Raw genomic sequence first — 19,504 nt, 5'->3', positions numbered from 1 at the left:
TTACAGCATTTGGAATACCCTGGGGTGTCTAGTTTTCAAAAATATATGGTTTGAATGGGTTAAATTGAGTTAACCAGCTTCAAAGATGTTCCAAAGAGGAGATGGAGGCAGACTGACCAGATTTGTTAAAAAAGATTTGGAAATCATAAAACGCTGCTTGTACTTATTGCCCTATAACGTACAAAAAACAGCAAAAAAACATAAAAACATTGGGTATCTCTAAACTCAGGACAAGTAGTAGAATCTATTTAGCTAGTTTTTTTACTTGCTTTTTTAGGTGAGTAAAATATTTTTCAAATAAAAGTCATAAAATGTCTTTTTTTTCAATTTTTCACCATGTTTTTTTTATTTTTTTTAAAGTAAATAAGATGATACGATCAAAATAATGGTATCTGAAGAAAGCCCATCTTGTCCTGAAAAAAACAATATATAACTTATGTGGGTACACTAAATGGGTGAGGAGAAAATTACACCTGAACACAAGCACCACAAAAGTGTCAAAACAGCCTCGGTCCCACAGGGTAGAAAACGAAAAATGAGCCCGGTCCTTAAGGGGTTAAAAATGTCTTGCAAATATTTGTGTGTGTGTGTATATATATATATATATATATATATATATATTATAACTGGATCTCTTTTATCGTGTCTTTCCCCCATGTGCCCCTAAATATGTTCCAGCGACGGCACTGAGAAGAATGTATATTAAAGTTACTTACAACGTACTTTAATATGCATTCTTCTTCACTGGAGTGTCCCTTTAATGAAATGTAACAGAATGTTCAGCTTAGATGGATAAGAGCAGGTGAGAGAATTTTACTTTTACCGTAAGCTCTCCCTGACTACCAACTGCATAGCAACTAGCAACCCTTGCTTTGACCAAACTGCTTGGCTTTGTGTGTTAAAAACTGCTTGTGTTTGGATAACAATGTGTGTTTGTGCTTGAAGTTTGGTATATCCTTAATAACGTAATAATGCAATGACCATTTCAATATGAAACTGATGCTTTTATTATACTGTCTGCTAACAGTTACAAAGAAAAACAAAAGTCAACTATCTTTTTATGTACCTGCCAGCTCCGCCCAGTTGATGACATCATGCTTGTAAGGAAGCCAGTGTCATCCATCCAAGCAGGCAGCAAGCACAACACTACAGAGTGCATCTATGCAGTTATAGAGAATGGGATTCAAATAACTAGCATGCTAATGTAATTCATTATTTTTTTGTAGTTAAAGACTCACCAAGGTGAGTGTGGTAAAAGCAGTAATGGTATCTCACAACATTTTGGCATTATTTACATTGTATTTTGGTGATTTTGTATAGTATGTGTTTCTTTCAGCCACCTCTTCCTGCAAATCATGCGCAATATTTTGTATTTCTAAAAATTTCATTTCTCTACCAGTCGTGCATTTTTTTACATTTATTGAGTGCATTTAATTGGCAACAGGCTTTGTTTATTGACAACTGACTAAATCCCTTATATCCACATGCCCCCTACTCCATCTTGTTTTAGATATAATTTTATTTACAGCTATAAATGTCATCTTTTGTCATTGAGAGATGTGGCGTCAACATGTTATGGTTGTTATTAGTGATTGGTATTAGTGGTATGTTTTTTGTAGGCGCAGTTTTGCAATTGCAGAAGCAAGTTGCAAACTGTTGACTCACCTTGAAGATAAAACAGGAAGAAGTTTAAAAATACAGTAGAATAAGACTGAAAATGTAGAAGTATTCTGGTATGCTGTTCCAACTTTACAGAGCTAAACCTTATGTTTTAAAATTACATTGTTTCATTTGTTATTTGCAAATGGTTTAATAAATATCCATTTTCTTTGTGATGTTAACATTTTATAAACTTACATTCACAATGTCCACAGTATAGTCTGGTTGACTACCTTGAGGTAGACAAAGGATTTAATTTGAGTTTTTCGGGGTCACATAATGTCACATCCTATGGTTGAAGCATTAAAGATAGGCTGAGGCTTTACGCAGAGTAAGTGAGTTGCATGAGGTAGGTAGGTTAGTATGAGTGCGTGTGTGTTAGTGTGAGTGTCTGGGTATGATGTGTGTCTTGTTGTGATAGTGTATGTGTGTGTGTGTGTATATATATATATATATATATATATATATATATATACACGCACCGATCAGCCATAACATTATGACTACCTGCCTTATATTGTGTAGGTCCCCCTTGTGCTGCCAAAACAACCCTGACCTGTCAAGGCATGGACTCCTGGAAGATGTGCTGTGGTATCTGGCACCAAGATGGCAGCAGATCCTATAAAACCTGAGGTGGGGCCTCTATGGATCCATCCTGGTGCCATGTGTTCACCAGTTAAGCTACGCATATGCACCCAGCCACCTACATGATGCAAAAGAAAATGGGATTCATCAGACCGAGCCACTTTCTTCCATTGCTCCATTGTCCTTTTGTAGGCACTGTTGGCAGTGGACAGGGGTCAGCATGGGCACCCTGACTGCTCTGCCCATACGCATTCCCATAAGCAACACTGTGATGCACTGTGTGTTTTAACACCTTCCTATCAGAACCAGTATTAACGTTTTGTGCAATTTGAGTGCGTTGGATGTGACAACATGGGTCAGCCTTCACTCCCTATGTGCATCAATGAGCCTTGGCCGCACATGACCCTGTCACCGGTTGACCGCTTTTCCTTCCTTGGACCACTTTTGGTACTGACCTCTGCAGACCAGGAACACCCTACAAGAGCTGCAATTTTGGAGATGTACTGACCCAGTTTTCTAGCCATCACAAACTGGCCTGTGTCAAAGTTCCTCAGATCTTTACTCTTGCCTATTTTTCCTGCTTCTAACACATCAACGTTGAGGATGAAATGTTCACTTGCTGCCTACCATACCCCACCCCCGACAAGTGCCATGATAACAAGATTATCAGTGTTCTTCACTTCACCTGTCAATTGTCATAATGTTATGGATGATTGATATATATGTGTGTGTGTGTTAGTGTCTGTATGTTAGGGTTAGTGTGTGCCTTACTTTACTCTTTTCATCTCACAATTTTCTCTATTCTGTTGTTCTCTTACCTTCTTTCTTCTATTTATTTGTCTTGTCCCACCCCTCGTTCTGCCCTGCTTTTTGCTCCTTGTTTTATGTATGGGGCAGTTATGAGCAAGAGGGCTAAGGCTAAGGCACAGAAAGGATACATACTGAGTATAATTTTTTTAAAAAATGTCCAGGGACTCACCCCTTTAACAAGACATCTATATGCAGGAGGATACGCCTTTAAATAAGAAGAGCTTGCTTTCTAAGATACATTTCTTTTTATCTTTTTATCTGCTACATAGCTACTAGACTTCACATTTGCAGTAAAAATAGAAAATAAAATAATCACAATATTGTAAAAAGTAATCTGTAAATTAGTCTGGGAGAAATGCCAAGAACTAGTAGATTTAAGTAGATTGTCTAAAAACAAAATATTGATAGTTTATTTTCAAATGTTTATCATGTAATGTTTGAAGCAATATCTCTTATATTGCATACTATTTATTTTAAATAATTGTCTATAATCACCACATATAAGCCTTTATAAGGTAATGCACATTGTTCAATATATGATTTGATATAATAGAAGCTCAACGATTACAAGTACCGATACTTGGTGATACTTGGTGAAGAAATGTTAGGCATTCATGTTGCTTATATTCTTTTTTTAAATAAATTACATACCATGATTGGCATATACCTCTGTTTTAGCCAATTGAATGCCTCCATGATCATAGATCACTGCACCTTTAAATGCAGTGGGGGGCTACATAAAGAACAATTCTAAAGCAAGGTAATAAAAGTGGAACAGTTAGCAGGAATATTCCATTGGTTGCTATGGTGACAACCACTCATTACTTGCACATAATTGTTCTTTTAACAGAAATACCCATTGACTCACCTTTTGTTGTGGCATATACTGATAAAAAAAGGTTCACAAGTTCTTCTAAATGGCACCAGCTCATTAAAATGTATTACAAAGCTCATGTTTGTGATCTATTTGCCTAGTGAACAAATTAGTTATGATAATTGAATTTTAAATGTAAACGTTGTTGAAATGTGATTCATATTACTTAGATTAGTCTTTAAGTTACCCTATGATTTTAAAACTAGAACACGGACACTTGTCTTTCTTAATATCATATAGAAGTGTTGTGAAATGTGGTTTTAAATATAACTTCTGGATTCCCCAGTGTTCGTCAGTCCACTGCTTCTGTTATTTATTTCTAATATAAACTATAAAACTGGAAACAGAGAAAAGAGAAATGTTGGTTTTGTATTTTTTTATGACAAAAAATAAGACATTTTTGGGGATTTTCCAACACAGGGGTACAAACTTTATATGAGACATCAAAGGAGGGCTTAGAGGAGAAAATATGAACAACTGAATCTTACCTGCTGTTTTATGGTTGACACAAATAAAAAGTTTGAAAACATTCACAAATGGAAATACACAAAGACCCCTTCATATATTGAAATCTAGACTTCATTCAAGGACACCCAATAAGGTTAGAGGAAAGATTAAAAGTCTCACACATACAGGGAAGACATTTTACATTTTATTATACAGATATTTGAGATTTAAAGGTTCTACTTTGGATTTAATTGGGTTTCTTCTTTATGTCTTAATTTTTTACCTACGAAAAAAATTTGCACAATACTGTATCTTTTAAATGTAATGTGGCAGTGCCTGGCAAGAAGATGCAATGTTAATTAGTTAAATCAGGTACATTTCTTTAAAGGGTCACTCATTGAATTATGCATTATACAGAGCAAGCTTAGCTCTTCTTGCTGGCAGGGACCCCAGCTGCCCTCTCTATAGCCTTCATCTTTACTGCCGAACGCTGGGATTACAAGGCCCTCAGTGCCTTGTAATGCATTCCATGGATGTCCAATTTGGTTCACAGGCAATAGTTTAAACACATTAACTTTGACCAAACCAGTGGGCTATAACAGAATTTTAACCAACTTTAACCCATTGATCCTCTTCCTATCGATAGCATTTTCACAAATGATTCCATGAATTTCTTACTGCAAAGTTAAAATGTAAGAGCACAATGTATTCTACTGTACAATAAACAGCAATCTTCTCTTAGAAGGAAAATGTTACTTAAGTGCTTTATAAATAAGTCACGTAGCAAGTGCAGTCTCGGTAGGAAGCTTTTAAACCTGTCCAAACTATTTCTAACCACCACACTGGGAATATAGTTAAGTGAAAATTCCTCCACATGATATTTGTTGTTAAAGTTGTCATTTATTATGACAAAAGGCATAGCTTTTGCCAACTGATATTCACTTTTATAAAACCGCACAGTTGGAAGAAGAAAACAAAAGCAAAAAAACTATTTTTAAAATGGAAATGTAGTTCTTCCTGTCTTCAAATTCCTTTTAATGAACGGCTAATAATGCAAAGACTTAAGTCTTAACTGTATTTTTTTTTGATAATGCTCATAAATAAGTTAGCCCTTGGAGTTCTGGATATGTCCGTTGGCTGCTAAGCCTCCAAAACAGTCCATTTGGTCTCTGATTGGGAAAATATATATATATATTTTCTTTAATTCTGCCCACTTCTCAAATGGTTTTGCCCTCTCTCCCCATTTTCATTCATATTCTTGGCTAGACATGCCTTCTATGCCTCTAGCCCCACCTTCTTTTGTCTCCCTTCACCCCCTTATATGGAGATGAAGTACAAAGGTACACATTTACTTAATTAAAACAGTTCAGTTTATCTAGAGGTATATCTGGGGTGGCAGAGTGGCATATCAGGGGGTATGAGGCATATCAGGGTGTATAAGGCATATCAGAGGGTACAGTGGCATATCAGGGGGTATAAGGCATATCAGAGGGTACAGTGGCATATCAGGGTGTATAAGGCATATCAGAGGGTACAGTGGCATATCAGGGGGTATAAGGCATATCAGAGGGTACAGTGGCATATCAGGGGTATAAGGCATATCGGGGATATAAAGCATATCTGGGGAGGGCGGGGTGGCATATCAGGGGTATAAGGCATATCTGGGAGGCAGTGCGGCAAGCCTGGGCTCAGATGTGTATAACTGGGGGGGCCAGGTTGGGAAATAAAAGCAAGAAATTGATTGTTCTCAAAGTTTTTTTATTCTGCTGTTTGCTTTTAACATCCAGTTTGTTCATGAAATTATTTTAAATAAACAAAAAATTTACATTATTTTTTTTTAATCAGAAAAATAATCGCCCAACTAATCGATTATGAAAATAATCCTTAGTTGCGGCTATATACACAAATATGCAAGCAATCATTCAACTAGGACTAGAGTCCAAGAGACCCAGGGGTGCATGAAACCAGCATAGTTTATGCATACAAGACTCACTGAAGTGTAATCTATGACCATTACCACATGAGGGACTCTGATGGCATTGCATTCTAAGTACATATAAATTAGACGGCTTTATGGTAGATCCATTCACTGTTACACTTGGACAGTTGGAGAGTTACTCTACTTTGGCCTGGTTGATCTTTTACTCTTTCTTTTTCCAAAAGGTTCATTGGTAATTGTGTTGGGTTTCCTACACTTTATTTAACAAGGCACTCTATTGTGTAAGCAAATTTGGCATTGGGGCTCTGGTAGCTAGAGTCAACAAAGCATACTTTTAGGGCATATTTTCGAAGCACTAGTGTAGATAGCCCGAGTGGCATAAGGTTAGCCTGACTAGCACCATGGTCATCCCAAAGATATTGCAAATTATGGATGCCTTGAAGGTTTTGGGCAATAGTTTACAGAATTGTTGGATTGTTTCCTCTATAACAGCATGGTGGTGGCTTAGTGTGTTAACATGTTATCAGCCTCTTTTTCCCTGATAGTAAGTGTATTAAGGCATTCAGTGAGATTCATTGAAAGTAACATGGAGGTCCAGGTGATACACAGAGCATGGATAAAAGTTAATCATTTTTTTGCTATAAATTAAGGCATAGTGGTGTTGCTATAACAGGATGAGCCCATCTAATGACCAAGCATGGTAGCCACTTGATATATAAGGTTGGATATTCTCTGCTCTAATTTTCAAATCAGAATGCTTTAGTGGTATGGAGCTGAGAAATTATATTACCCAACTAAAAACATATATATGAAAATTGCTTTTATATATTTTCTCTTGCAACTGAAATTGGAAATGGAATATTCTACAAGCGACATTACCTATAATGTACTGCTTATGTAAACTTTGTCTATTTTAATACAAAATACAACCTTTAAACAAAAGAGCTAACATTATTTTTTTTCAGATGATGCAAAAGATCTTATGGTGATTTATGAAGAAAATGGAAAAGAGTGGGCCACTTATATGAAAGATATTCTTACATCACATTTACAATCTGACAGAATACTTCTTTATAATATGGACTTTGAAGAAGAAGACATACTTGAACATCTTACATTTTCCAGATACAGATGCAAACTGCTGGTGCTCACAAATTATCTTCTGGAGTCCTTGAATGAAGAGAAAAGCAGAGTTTTATTTCAACTTCTTCATCCCTCATGTAGCACAGTCATTCTGCTTTGTGGGGTTCACAGCTTGGAAGGCTTCTATGAATCTGTTCCTCTAGATAAAGACTCCCATGTGATTTTTACTGATCAGGATCAAGATTATATATCTGTTTTGTCCAGTATTATGGATAAAGGTAAAGTCTTATTGGGAATTATTAGAGAAAAAAAAACTTCCTTCCGATTTATGTTCCTATGAATTTGACCCGTTTTTGACTATGCTATAGATACTATTGTGCCAATATATGTGCCATTTGTCTCATTGTAACAAAATCTGTCAATTTCATCAATTAGTACGAATCTCTGACAACAAGGAGGGACCCCACAAGAAAACAAATGAAAATGAATCAAAAACTCCGAATTTTCATTTGAAGTTTGATTTTTTTTCACTCACTCTCTCTCTTATACTCTTATTCATGTTCTCTCACACTCTTATTCATTCTCTATGTTATTCACTCTTATTCATTCTAAATGTCTCCCTACCTTCTCCGGTGATCCCTTTTGCGTCCCTGTCTCCTTGTCTCTCCATTTGTTCTGTGAAAACACATGGACCAAAAGCTGAACCAAAAAAAATTGTCTAGCTATTAGCTCTCCAAAAAAACCTGATATTAGATTAGGGAGAATCTGAGTATAGAAACAAGACATCATTTTAATACATACGCAATTTATTTATTAGAGAAATTTATGTAACACTCTATGCTCCTGTATAAAAAGGTAATTGGATGTGTAATTTTGTGTGTGTGCATACATGTGTATTTGTATGTCAGCATGGGTGTGTAATTGTGTGTGTGAGCATGGATATGTAATTGTGTGTGAGCATGGATGTGTAAGTGGGATGCGATGGAGTGTGTTTTAGTGAGCATGAGTAAGTGTGTGTAATTTGTGTAAGTGTGTTGTATGTTGGAAGAGGGGGCAAGGGGCAAAGAAGCACAGACCAGTTTTGTGGGGGCACTGATGGCACAGATTAGCTGTTGAAGTTGGAGTGCCCGGTGTAATTTACGCACCAGGGCCCCGTGGTTTCTAGTTATGTCTTTGGTTAAGTACCTCTTCCACTATATTTTCTGTTCTTGCTCTTTTCTTCAGTTTCTTTCTCATTGGAAGCAAGGAAGTGACAGCTGTCAAAATATTCACATCTCAGTAGTGCCTTTATTTATTGTAGATTAAGATAACCATGAAATCCTATGTCGACCTTAAAACACTGTTAACTACTGTAACAAATAAGCCTTATATTAAAAAATTAATCAGTTCGGCAAAATAATAGCACATTCCAAATATACAGATAATACTTTTGATAATCTTAATTAGATAAAATATGTTAGCAGTGATTAAAAACATAGTGCATCAATAATTTTAGCATTCATTTTGATCAATTAAGGAGTAGGCTAACTGATACCACTATAACATCATTTATATTAAGAAAGTGATATCCACAGGATAATAAAGCAACCAAAATAATGTTATTCTTGCAGTTCAATTACTCGCCAGCAAAGTAAACCTCTGTCCAGAGTTTATGAACACTCCCCATAATTCAGCCCTAGGCATTTTCATTCAGCGTATCACATGCTTTTCTGTTTAAAGCATTTTATTGTAAACGTTAACTTCAATCAATCTAATATTAGCAACTTCCTTATTCATATTTCCTAGTAGATTTTTTCAATAGGCCATCATTTCTGTAGAAGTCTAAAACATTAAGCAGGATCATGGAAAAGCGGTCAGACCTAACATTTTAAGTAACGGTTGAGTAAAAAAAGTTTACATTTGATACCTTTCACTTTATTTATTTCGATTATAAAGAGATGACAAAGGCTGCTTTTATGTGGGATGTACAATAGTTTTCAAGATATACAATATAAAAACAAGGTCCATATCAACTGTCATCTAATTAATCTAATTATCTGATCTAATTAATTATTATATCTAAATAGATCTGTTTTGGCTTAATTAGTTTACTCATTCGCTTTGGAAGTCTGCTTTACTTATATTATACGAAGACAAGCGCTAATCACTGCCACTACAAGGGATGAAAGAAACATGCAATTAAAATGCAATATCATCAAAGAGATAGGATGGATTCCAAGTTCAACCTATGACTATGTTTACCATGGAATAAAAAAACCCAACTTGTAGAGGCTTCAACTGACTTGTCCTTGACTAGACAAAACATTCTTGAGTAATATATATGTAAAAAATACTACATGTACAGTAAATACTTACATATATATATATAGTGCGTTTTCTAGTTCTTGTAATTGGATTTAGGTAATTCATTAGGGATTTCCTTTTAGAAACAAGCTAGATGTACACTGTCACTTGCTCAATGATGCAGATCTTCAAGGAAAACACTTTGCTGACCAAGCAGCATTCAAAAAGTTAAAGGCTGGGGAAAAACATACTCCAACTCCTTGTAACATGTTTAACACTAATTAGTGCTTAATTGTAAGTTTCATCTCTTATGTATTCCGGTGCATTGTTTTGTTCTCCACTTGAAGTAACGCAGTGTATGCAGAGGGTAGAGTGGGCTAGTGTTCCAACAATCCAGACCAGGATCTACACAGGTTAAGCTTATTGCGGCTCAACTTTGCTTATTAGTACTGTTTAAGGCAGGTGTAAATCTCCCTTAGCTCCACTTTGTTCTTTAAATTATGTTTTTTTATATATATATTGTAAGCTCGTTACAGGGCCCTCCTCACCTGTTTTCTCTGTAAGTCAAATTGTCATGTTACATACTACTGTCCTGTCCACCCATTGTACAGCGCTACGGAATTTGATAGCGCTATATAAAACAATAAATAATTTATATATATATATATATATATATATATATATATATATATATTGTCATGGTCTAATATGGTCTAATATTGTCAGATAATACAGTTTTTAGTAATTCAGTAACAATAATCTATCTTTAACTCTTAGGTTGTTACGACACAAGTGACTATAGTCATGAAAGCACTTCAAGTGAAGATACTGGTCTGGAAAACAGGGAATTTGTACAAATACCAAAAATACTAATGCCATTTCCTTTAGTTTTACCCCAAAGGATACTGTGTGAGGTAAGCACGAAACGCGTATGTGTACAGAAGCTAATGGTGTAAACAATTGCCTGTCAATGTTACCTTTCTGTCCTACTTAACCTTCAAGCCACACTGGGCAACCCCACAGGCAGAAATCTCACCAATTAGTCAAATATATATAATTTTATTAAATATATACAGTTTTGTGAAAATAGGGACAAATCCCCATTTATAACATACACATAAGATAAGTTAAAGAAGGCACGTTAACATAATAAGCAGTTGGCTTGAAAAGTCTTGCTGTTTAAAATCTTTAGCCATAATACAAAAATGTATAATAGTGTCTATAATATTTCTTCTATAAATTATGCAGAATCCTGGAGAAATATGTATCATTCTAGCGGATGAAATACCAAAGAATTCAGCTATAGAGATTGAATTCTGTACAGAACATCGGCATGTTACCAGAAGGTACGCTACACAGAGGAATGAAAAGGTTTTAAGTGTAAAGGCTCCAGGTAAGAATTGAAGATCACCAAAAAAAACTGTTTTCAAAGCATTTGAAAATGTCATGTAATCCCTAGTGGGATGTATAAACTGGCATTTTTTATTGCTTAGAATGTGGTCTAGAATTAAAATAATACTAAAATAAAAATACTTACCTCCCAGATACAGGGCTGTGAATAAGTATTTGTCCCCTTCCCAATTTCTTCTACTATTGCATATTTGTCACACAATGATTCAGATCCTTAAACTTATTTTAATATTAGACAAAGATAACCTAAACACAAAAATGCAGATTTTTAATTGGTGATTTCATGTATATCCAACTCTACTGGCCTTACGTGGAAAAGTAATTGCCCCCTCAGTTACTAAATCAACCTATTAACCAAATTGAATTGATAATTGAGTGACCTGCCGAATCTAAACACTCAATGCGTTAGGCCTTCCTTTTTCATATTAGCAAGCACAACGTCAGCACGGACAGCATACAGAGATCATGATAAGATGTCACATAGGTAACCACTAATAACAGATACAAGAGCCGACCTAGACTTTAAAGATCAAGAGAATAACCTCAAGAGTAGAAATCACTGCAAGAAAGATGGTGGAGAAACCTGAAAACAAGTATAAAACCTGCACATACACCATATTACCAAAAAGTACGTGGGTATCCGACCAAGACACCTATATGAGTTTGTTGAAGATACCATTACATAACATAGAATACCCTCTCTTTGTAGCTATAACATCTTCCACTCTTCTGGGAAGGCATTCCACTAGATTTTGTAGTTTCTGTAGGAATTTTTGCTTATTCCTCGAGTAGAGCATTTGTGAGGTCAGGCACTGACGTTAGACGAGAAAGCCTGGCTCCCAATCTCTGTACCAGTTCATCCCAAAGGTGTTTGATGGGTTTGAGGTCAGGGCTCTGTGCGGCTAGTCAACTTCTTCAACTACAAACTACTGCCAATGTTTGTCTACAGAGATGGCTGCTTATACACCTAGCAACAAGTGTGGCTGAAACACCTAAACTCAATAATTAGGAGGGGAGTTTGCATACTTGTAGTCATAGTTTTCAAGAACATCATGTTCTTGTCTGCATGCGCATTTTTGGAATGGGAGCCTACAAGGGTGTGATCGATGAAAGGAACACGATCTTTGTAAACAATATATGTTGTGATCAACCTTATAGGCATCTGTGTGTTTCTGGTTTATATATAAACCTCTTGGAGGAAGGGTGGCAGTTCTTTAAGCCATGGCACCCTGTGGCGGGGGTCTTCTCTTGAGTGCTTATGGATTACATTCTTCATCTCTCTATCCAGAAACTATGAAGTTGTGTAATGCTTTTACCAAATGGTGAAGAGTTGTGACACCATTTTTATTACATGTTGTCAATATAATAAAATTAAGATTATGGGTGAACAGTATATAGAGTGTTGTGAATTTATTTATATTAAAAGCTGCGTGATGTGTACAGAGGCTATTAATAGTACTGGGTCATAAGGATGTTTGTATAGTTCCATGTGTGATCACGAGCATGTGTGTTATTTAGTGGGAAATAGAGGGAAGGTAATAAATACCCAGTTATGGAATGAGGTGGTATAGTTATGCACACTATGGTCTATGGTCTGTACACTGCTCACACAAATAGAGAAACGTCCCATATAGTCATTACGGAGGAGTAAAGAATGACCCCTCTAACCCTGTGATGAAGCCCCCATGTCTTGTAGGGCCCCAAGGATTCTTAGCATACAAGTGAACCCTTTGATGCACCAACTGACATTGACTGCTAATGATTTCAGGGAGGGCAAAATTATCCATTTAAGTAAAGTAAGAAGTCACCCATTTATATTTAGACTTCAGCCTAGCGCTGCTGAACTCAATGGTTTAAAAGATAATAGAACAAACTATTTTAATGATAGACAGTAAAAGAAAAATGTAATACATTAAAATAAATACATTTTTGCTATTTTTTTTTTTTTTATTAATAGAATTATTTGGTTTGGGGACAGGATAATGGGGGGGGGGTGCAGGAAAGAATCTACAAGGTTCAACCCAGTTCTTCAAAGGAAATTTACTCCACTTCACAAACGCAAATGCATTTGAGATTTGCCTAGCATCTCCGTGACTTGAACAGTCTCCTGAAGAAATTGGCTAGTTTCTCCTTTGGTGTCACTTTGGCTGGAGGCTCTTCGGCATGTAAGCTCATATCCAGGCTCAGCTCTGACAGGGTCAGCATATGTATGTCGCCATCTCGATCATATAGAGGCGTTGGATCTATCATGCCAAAGGAATCCATCTCCAAACTCAGCTCTGAAATGGTCTTCATATGTATATCGCCATCTCGATCTTATAGAGGCGTTGGAGGTATAACGGCAAATGAATGTATCTCCAAACTCAGTTCTGACACGGTCTTCATGTGTATGTCGCCATCCCGATCGTATAGGGGCGTTGGAGGAGTTGGATTAAAATACAGGATTAATCTTCACTGCCCCCAGGATTTAGATTCCCTTTAGCCCCCCTTTTACCTCTAACTGCACCTTAAATTAACTTTATGAATTAATTAAATTAACCCTCAGTCCTCAGCGTTAAATTAACCCTAAACACCCCATCAACCACAACTGCCCCTAAATTAACCCTAAACACCCCATCAACCATAACAGCCCCTAAATTAACCCTAAACACCCCATTAACCATAACTGCCCCTAAATTCACCCTAAACGTATACGGAAGTACTACACGAATACCAGATAAACAGCAAGAACAAAAGAAGCGACTTACCGTTTATAGATTCCTCCTGAAGAAGCCAGATTTTTCTTGGCGATGAGGATAAAATATTTGGAGACTACGTTTTGGGGCTTTTTTAATCGTCATATTTATTATATTTCATTTAAATATATATTTATTTAAATATATTTCAATATCTAATTTTTTTTTATATTGCTAGGGGATACTTCCCCAATAAAATATTCTATGTGGATTTCCCTGGATTCCTCTTTTATGAAATATAGCACTTGCAATTTTTGGATCAACAAAGAAATATTATCATATTCTAAGAACACCACTTTAGGATGACTGTCACAACAAGCGCCACTCAAGTATTTGGAGATTATTTTATTCACGGCTCATTGGCACACTCTGGATGGTGTGCTCATCTAAGTGCACTTACGGAGCAATCTGTTTTTTCCATTTTTTTTATTGTCACATTCAGAATCAAAGATATTTCAAAGAGCCTGAATATCACAGAGTTGCTGTGAGTGCAATACTTACCATTTGTTGACATATCACATCCAGTTATACAGGCTACACTATTGTTTGTTTTCTTTTCTTTTTTCCCTATAACACGGCACCCCTGATGAGTGGCAATCACCCCCAGTCCTCCCTAGTTACACCACTGGGCTGACTTCCTCCGTTGTCAGTTTTCACATTGCTATACTGATGTAGGGCTTCATGCTGCTGTTACTTCATTGACATCTATGAGTCTGGAAAGCATTTAAAAGCCATTTCTAAGGCTCTGTGACTCCAGCGAACTACAATGAGAGCTATTATCTTTAAATGGGGGAAAACGTGGAACAGTGGGGAAGCCCCTGTTTTTTTACATGTTAGACTGAGTTCTTTTGTGACCTCCTGGATGAGGCAATGGATTCTTGGAGGAATTTTCGTAGGCTGGACCCTCCTGGTCCAGCCTATGAAAATTCCTCCAAGAATCCATTGATTCTTGGAGGTCAGTGTTCACTATTCCACAACAAGAAAAAGTTTCAAAGCAAAGGCAACTGCTGAGTAACTAAAAAACACAAAGTCTTGTCTCACATTTTCCAAAAAATATCTTGATGAACCCAAGACTTTTGGTATATTATTCTGTTGACTGGTGAGTCAAAAATGTAACTTTTTGGAACAATAATAAGCAATAAGAACATCATACCAACATTGTATTTTGATGGTCTGGGGCTGTTTTGCTGCGTCAGGACCTGGGTGACTTGCCATTGTTAACGGAACTATGAATTCTGCTCTCTACCAAAAAAAAAAAAACTGAAGCAGAATGCCTTGTCATCAGTTCGTGATCTAAAGCTCAAGTTGGGTTATGCAGCAGGACAATAGTCTGAAGCACACAAGCAAGTCCACCTCTGAATAGCTCACAAGAAGCAAAATGAATGTATATGAGTGGCCTAGTCAAAGTCCTAACATGAATCAGACTGAGATACTGTAGCATGACTTTAAAAACACAGTTTATGCTTGAAACCCCTTCAATTTGGCTGAATTAAAACAACATGGCCAAGAAGAATGGGCCAAAATTTCTCCACAGCAATGCAAAAGGCATTGCCAGTTATCACAAAAGTTTCTAGTTATCACAAAAGTTATTAGGTTTAGAGAGGCAACTACTTTTTCATATGGGTGATATAGATTTTGATAACTTTATTAAATGGCATGATCATTTAAAAGCTGCATTTTGTGTTTAATCACGTTGTCTTTGTCTTATGTTAAAATTAGTTGGATGATCTGAAACATTTAAGTGTGACAAATAAGCAAAAATAGAAGAAATAGAAAAGCACTGTGTTGATGTTTTTAGTCTTGTCTAAGTTCATATTGTTGTAATGACAAATTACGTAGCTCCAGGAAGCTAAGCTATTATGGCTCTTGTTAAAAAAAAACACTTAACATCAAGGTTTTATTTTGAAAGTGTTGTTCCCTCTAACTCAGCTGGTTTAAAATGCAGCATTAAAGTTGTGCAATCAAGGATTTATCTAAATGGACCAGCGACTTTAAACGATCACTCCAGCTGTCTTATGCACTTTAATGCATTTGATAGCTGAGAGGCTCTTTTTTTTCATTGTGTCTCTTTTGCAAATGTGGGTGGGTTTTTCAGGATCCACCATATGCATTTGCCCCTTTGCCCACCCACATGCGTAATATTAAGACAATATAATTGTATTCTCTCTCTGTTTATAGAGTGTGTGTATATATATATATATATATATATATATAATTTGTGTTTTATTTTAGACTTCCCTGCTGGACCAGTAACTATCAATATATGGTATGGGAATACTAATAAAGCCTCTATGGAGATTGAGTACTATACAGCCACTAGAGAAATTAAACATCTGCTCATGAAAGTGATGGATCCGATAGCATTTATTTGCCAGGTGAGCTTGCAACAAACAATATTTATTGACTTAATGTAAATTTACCTGTATCCAGGATAAAGCTGTTTTTTAGAAGAAGGGTGCAAAAAAAGTACATGAGTATTTTGACAGTTTGATTTTGACTTTTCCCCACTTGGTAAAATATCTAGGTGTCCATATGTATGTGTGTTGATGTTTTTCATTGTTTGTATATTTGTATATACACATAATGTGTTACCTGCTTCTTTCCTTTTTTTTGACTAATTCCTAGATCACAATTTTTTTCAGGTTTTTTTTTAAATTATACTAACATTGATTGCATCTCTCCAGGCACATCTGTGTGAAAGGAGTTTTGGTTCCTTGGATTTTATTGCATTGTTTTTTGTGCCGATCCGTATGTTTGGTGTTGCATCCAGTGTGATTAGTTAAGGAGTGATTATGGTGTTGTGTTTAAGAGTTATTTTTTTGTCATTTCAAAGCAAAATTTTCGCGAATGTCCTTGATTATTTCTCATTTAAAACCCGACAAACCTGACATAAACCTGACAAACACATAATTTGCTTGCCTGTGGAAAAATGGTAAGCATAGAAACAAGGGACTGGAAACATGTAACCTCGTACATATTATGATCTAGCCGTCTCTCCAGGACAAATTAGCATGAATTGCAGAGAGCGTTTAAGTGGCAATGGTCAATAGACAGCACACGCTGTGTTGGATAAAGCATGGGTTTAAGGGGGCGTGGTTAGCTTGCCGAGGAAGATGGCTGCTTAATTTGAGAGCTCCTCGCCGCCCGCTCTTTAACCCGCACTTTGCACCTATTACGTCCGCTATGGGCAGGAACAAAAAGGCTCCCTCGGACCCTGGTACCCCCGGGACCAGCAGCCGGCCTCCTGCGGCTTCCCTCCGTGAATATTTTCATACCCCGGCCCTGCTTCATTCGCAGCCGGAGGAGCCTGACATGGCGCCTGCCGCCACGTGCTCACAGGCCTCGGACGAGGGTTTAACTCACCAGCGCCCTGGGAGTCCCCCGGAGCCTTCTGATCGGGACTGGCGGCGCATCTTCTCTTCGCTCCCCACCAAGGATGACTTTAGCCTCCTTGTGACCGAGGTGAAGGAAACCGTCCGGACCGAGGTTACGGCGCTGCGCGCGGATCTCTCGCGTCTGGACGCAAGGGTCTCCACTACCGAGACTAGAGTGCGCGAGGTAGACCGCCAGCTTTCCGCACATCAACGCTCCTGTTCTTCCCGGTTAGCCACGTTGTACTACCACTTGGAGGACTTGGACAACAGGGGCCGCCGCTCTAACATACGCGTGCGGGGCCTACCCGAGGGCGAGCGCCCCGAAGACCTCAAGGGCATACTAGACCGCCTGTTTGCTTCGATCCTGGGCTGGCCTGCTGACGCTGGGCGCAAACCCATCAAGTTTGATCGGGCTCACAGAGCCCTGCGCTCCGGTGGTGGACCGGGTGACCCTCCTCGAGACGTCATCTGCTGTCTGCACAGCTTCGCCCTCAAGGAGGAAATCATGCGGGCGGCTCGAGCCCATCGGTCCTGGTCCTTCGAGGGACACAAGGTCTCCCTTTTCCAGGACCTCTCCAGGCTTACGCTACAGGCTAGACGGGCGCTTCGGCCGGTAACGATGCTCCTGCAGGATCACCAGCTCGCCTATAGATGGGGATTCCCGTTTGCTTTGACGGCGCGCCGAGGTACTACTTCTGCTACGATCCGGGCTCCCGCTGATGTTATCCCCTTCCTACGCGCGCTGGATCTACCATCTGCTGATGTGGAGGACTGGCTCACCGGGGACCCGTGCTCGGGTTTGCCCCTACGTGGGAACCGTCGACCGCGACCGGCTCACCGTGACGCGGCGGAGCACGACCGCAACTTGCCGCAGGAGGCTTGACAGCCGCACACCATGATTCCTGGCCCGACGACGGCGGTTTGTGCGCCTACGCCTCGACTCTCTGGAGCCCCACATCTGTGGGCCGCATGGGTACTTTGTTGCTCCCGCCCTGCGGGTCGCTTTATTGTTTGACTTTTTATTTTTTTTTTTTTTTTTCTTGTTCCCGGTGTTTCTGTGACTGCCCCGTATTGCCCCTGGTTGCTGGCTGTTACTGCGGCGCGTTTCTGAAGTGTTTTACTGACCCCCTGCCCTGTTTTTCTTTTCTTTATTTTTATGTTTTCGCTCGCGTCCTGTAGTTGCGTGTGCTGCCCTATGCCTGATATTGCGCCGCTGACGCCATTACTGAGCCGCCGTGGCTTATTTTATTTTTCATTTTTATCTTTCGCCCCGTTACTGCGCTAGGCGGTTTCGGCTCTGTATTAGATCTGGCCTCCTTGGCTAGCCCGCCCTGGCTGTTAGGGCGTGGGCTGATGTACGCTCCGAGTCGGCCGTTCCTGTACGTGGGGGGGGGGGTTTTGGTTTTTTTTTTTTTTTTTTTTTTTCTCGAGGTTCATGCACTACACATATACACGCTTTCTGCACCCACATATACACGTTCTCGGCTCCGTGCCGTCCTATGGGGGCGAACCGCTCGTTCCCTGTGCTGCCCCGTGCACCGTGTCTCGCCTCCGTCGTGCCCGGCTCCATCCCGGTTTTTGTTCCCTCTCGACGGTGGCATCGCGCTCATGCGCTTCCGGTTTCTGATGTCTCCTACTACTACCTCTATATTTATCCATATATCACTATTTCCATATGCACACCTATATGGAAATATATATATATATATATTTTTTTTTTTTTTTTTTTTTTTTTTTTTTTTTTTATTATTATTATTATTATTATTTGTTTTCTTTATTTTATTGTTCTTGTTCCTTCCAAGCTGGGTCGGTTGCCGCCTCTGCTTTCTTTTCCATTTCCTGCCTTCTCACAGGCGACTGTTTCGATGTGGTGCTGTATTACCGCTCTACAAGGCTGGGTGGTGGGATGCTCTGTTCTGTTCATTGATATTTTAGTGCTATAAACGGTTTTTACTGTTGCATTTCTATTGTTGCCTTCCTTGACTCCTAACTTTTCTGCCCCGCGCGGGGTATCAGTGTCCTGGTAGTGTTCTATTGGTGGTCCTTGTCCCTCGGCCGAGGTTCGGGTTTTCCACCGGTAGACGACACGTTTGCCCCTAGGCTCCCTTCCCCCCTTCTGTCCTAGCTCCCCTCCTCCACCTTCCCCTCCTCTACTTCCCAGGTCCCTCCCTCCTTTCCTGGGTGTCGGGTCCATCGCTGTCCCCGATGGCTTTCCAGCCGGCCCCCCTGACGTTCTTCTCTGTGAATGCCAAGGGTCTTAACATCCCTGAAAAACGCTCTCGGGCACTTAGGGACTTTCGCCTCC

General features: G+C 38.8%; 1 protein-coding gene across 1 annotated transcript in view; it reads left to right on the top strand.

Annotated features, from left to right (window-relative positions):
* Positions 1-19,504, top strand: part of LOC128486915 (B-cell scaffold protein with ankyrin repeats-like) — a 112,218-nt gene that overhangs the window by 17,687 nt on the left and 75,027 nt on the right. The window contains exons 2-5 of the mRNA XM_053461566.1: positions 7,280-7,675; positions 10,458-10,594; positions 10,929-11,073; positions 16,058-16,200. Coding sequence (XP_053317541.1) covers positions 7,280-7,675; positions 10,458-10,594; positions 10,929-11,073; positions 16,058-16,200 — 821 coding nt within the window. The remainder of the gene's footprint in view (positions 1-7,279; positions 7,676-10,457; positions 10,595-10,928; positions 11,074-16,057; positions 16,201-19,504) is intronic.

Source organism: Spea bombifrons, chromosome 1, assembly GCF_027358695.1.
Source record: "Spea bombifrons isolate aSpeBom1 chromosome 1, aSpeBom1.2.pri, whole genome shotgun sequence".
NCBI lineage: Eukaryota > Metazoa > Chordata > Amphibia > Anura > Pelobatidae > Spea > Spea bombifrons.
The sequence above is the reverse complement of the archived record's forward strand: the minus strand, read 5'-3'. Positions and strand labels throughout refer to the sequence as shown.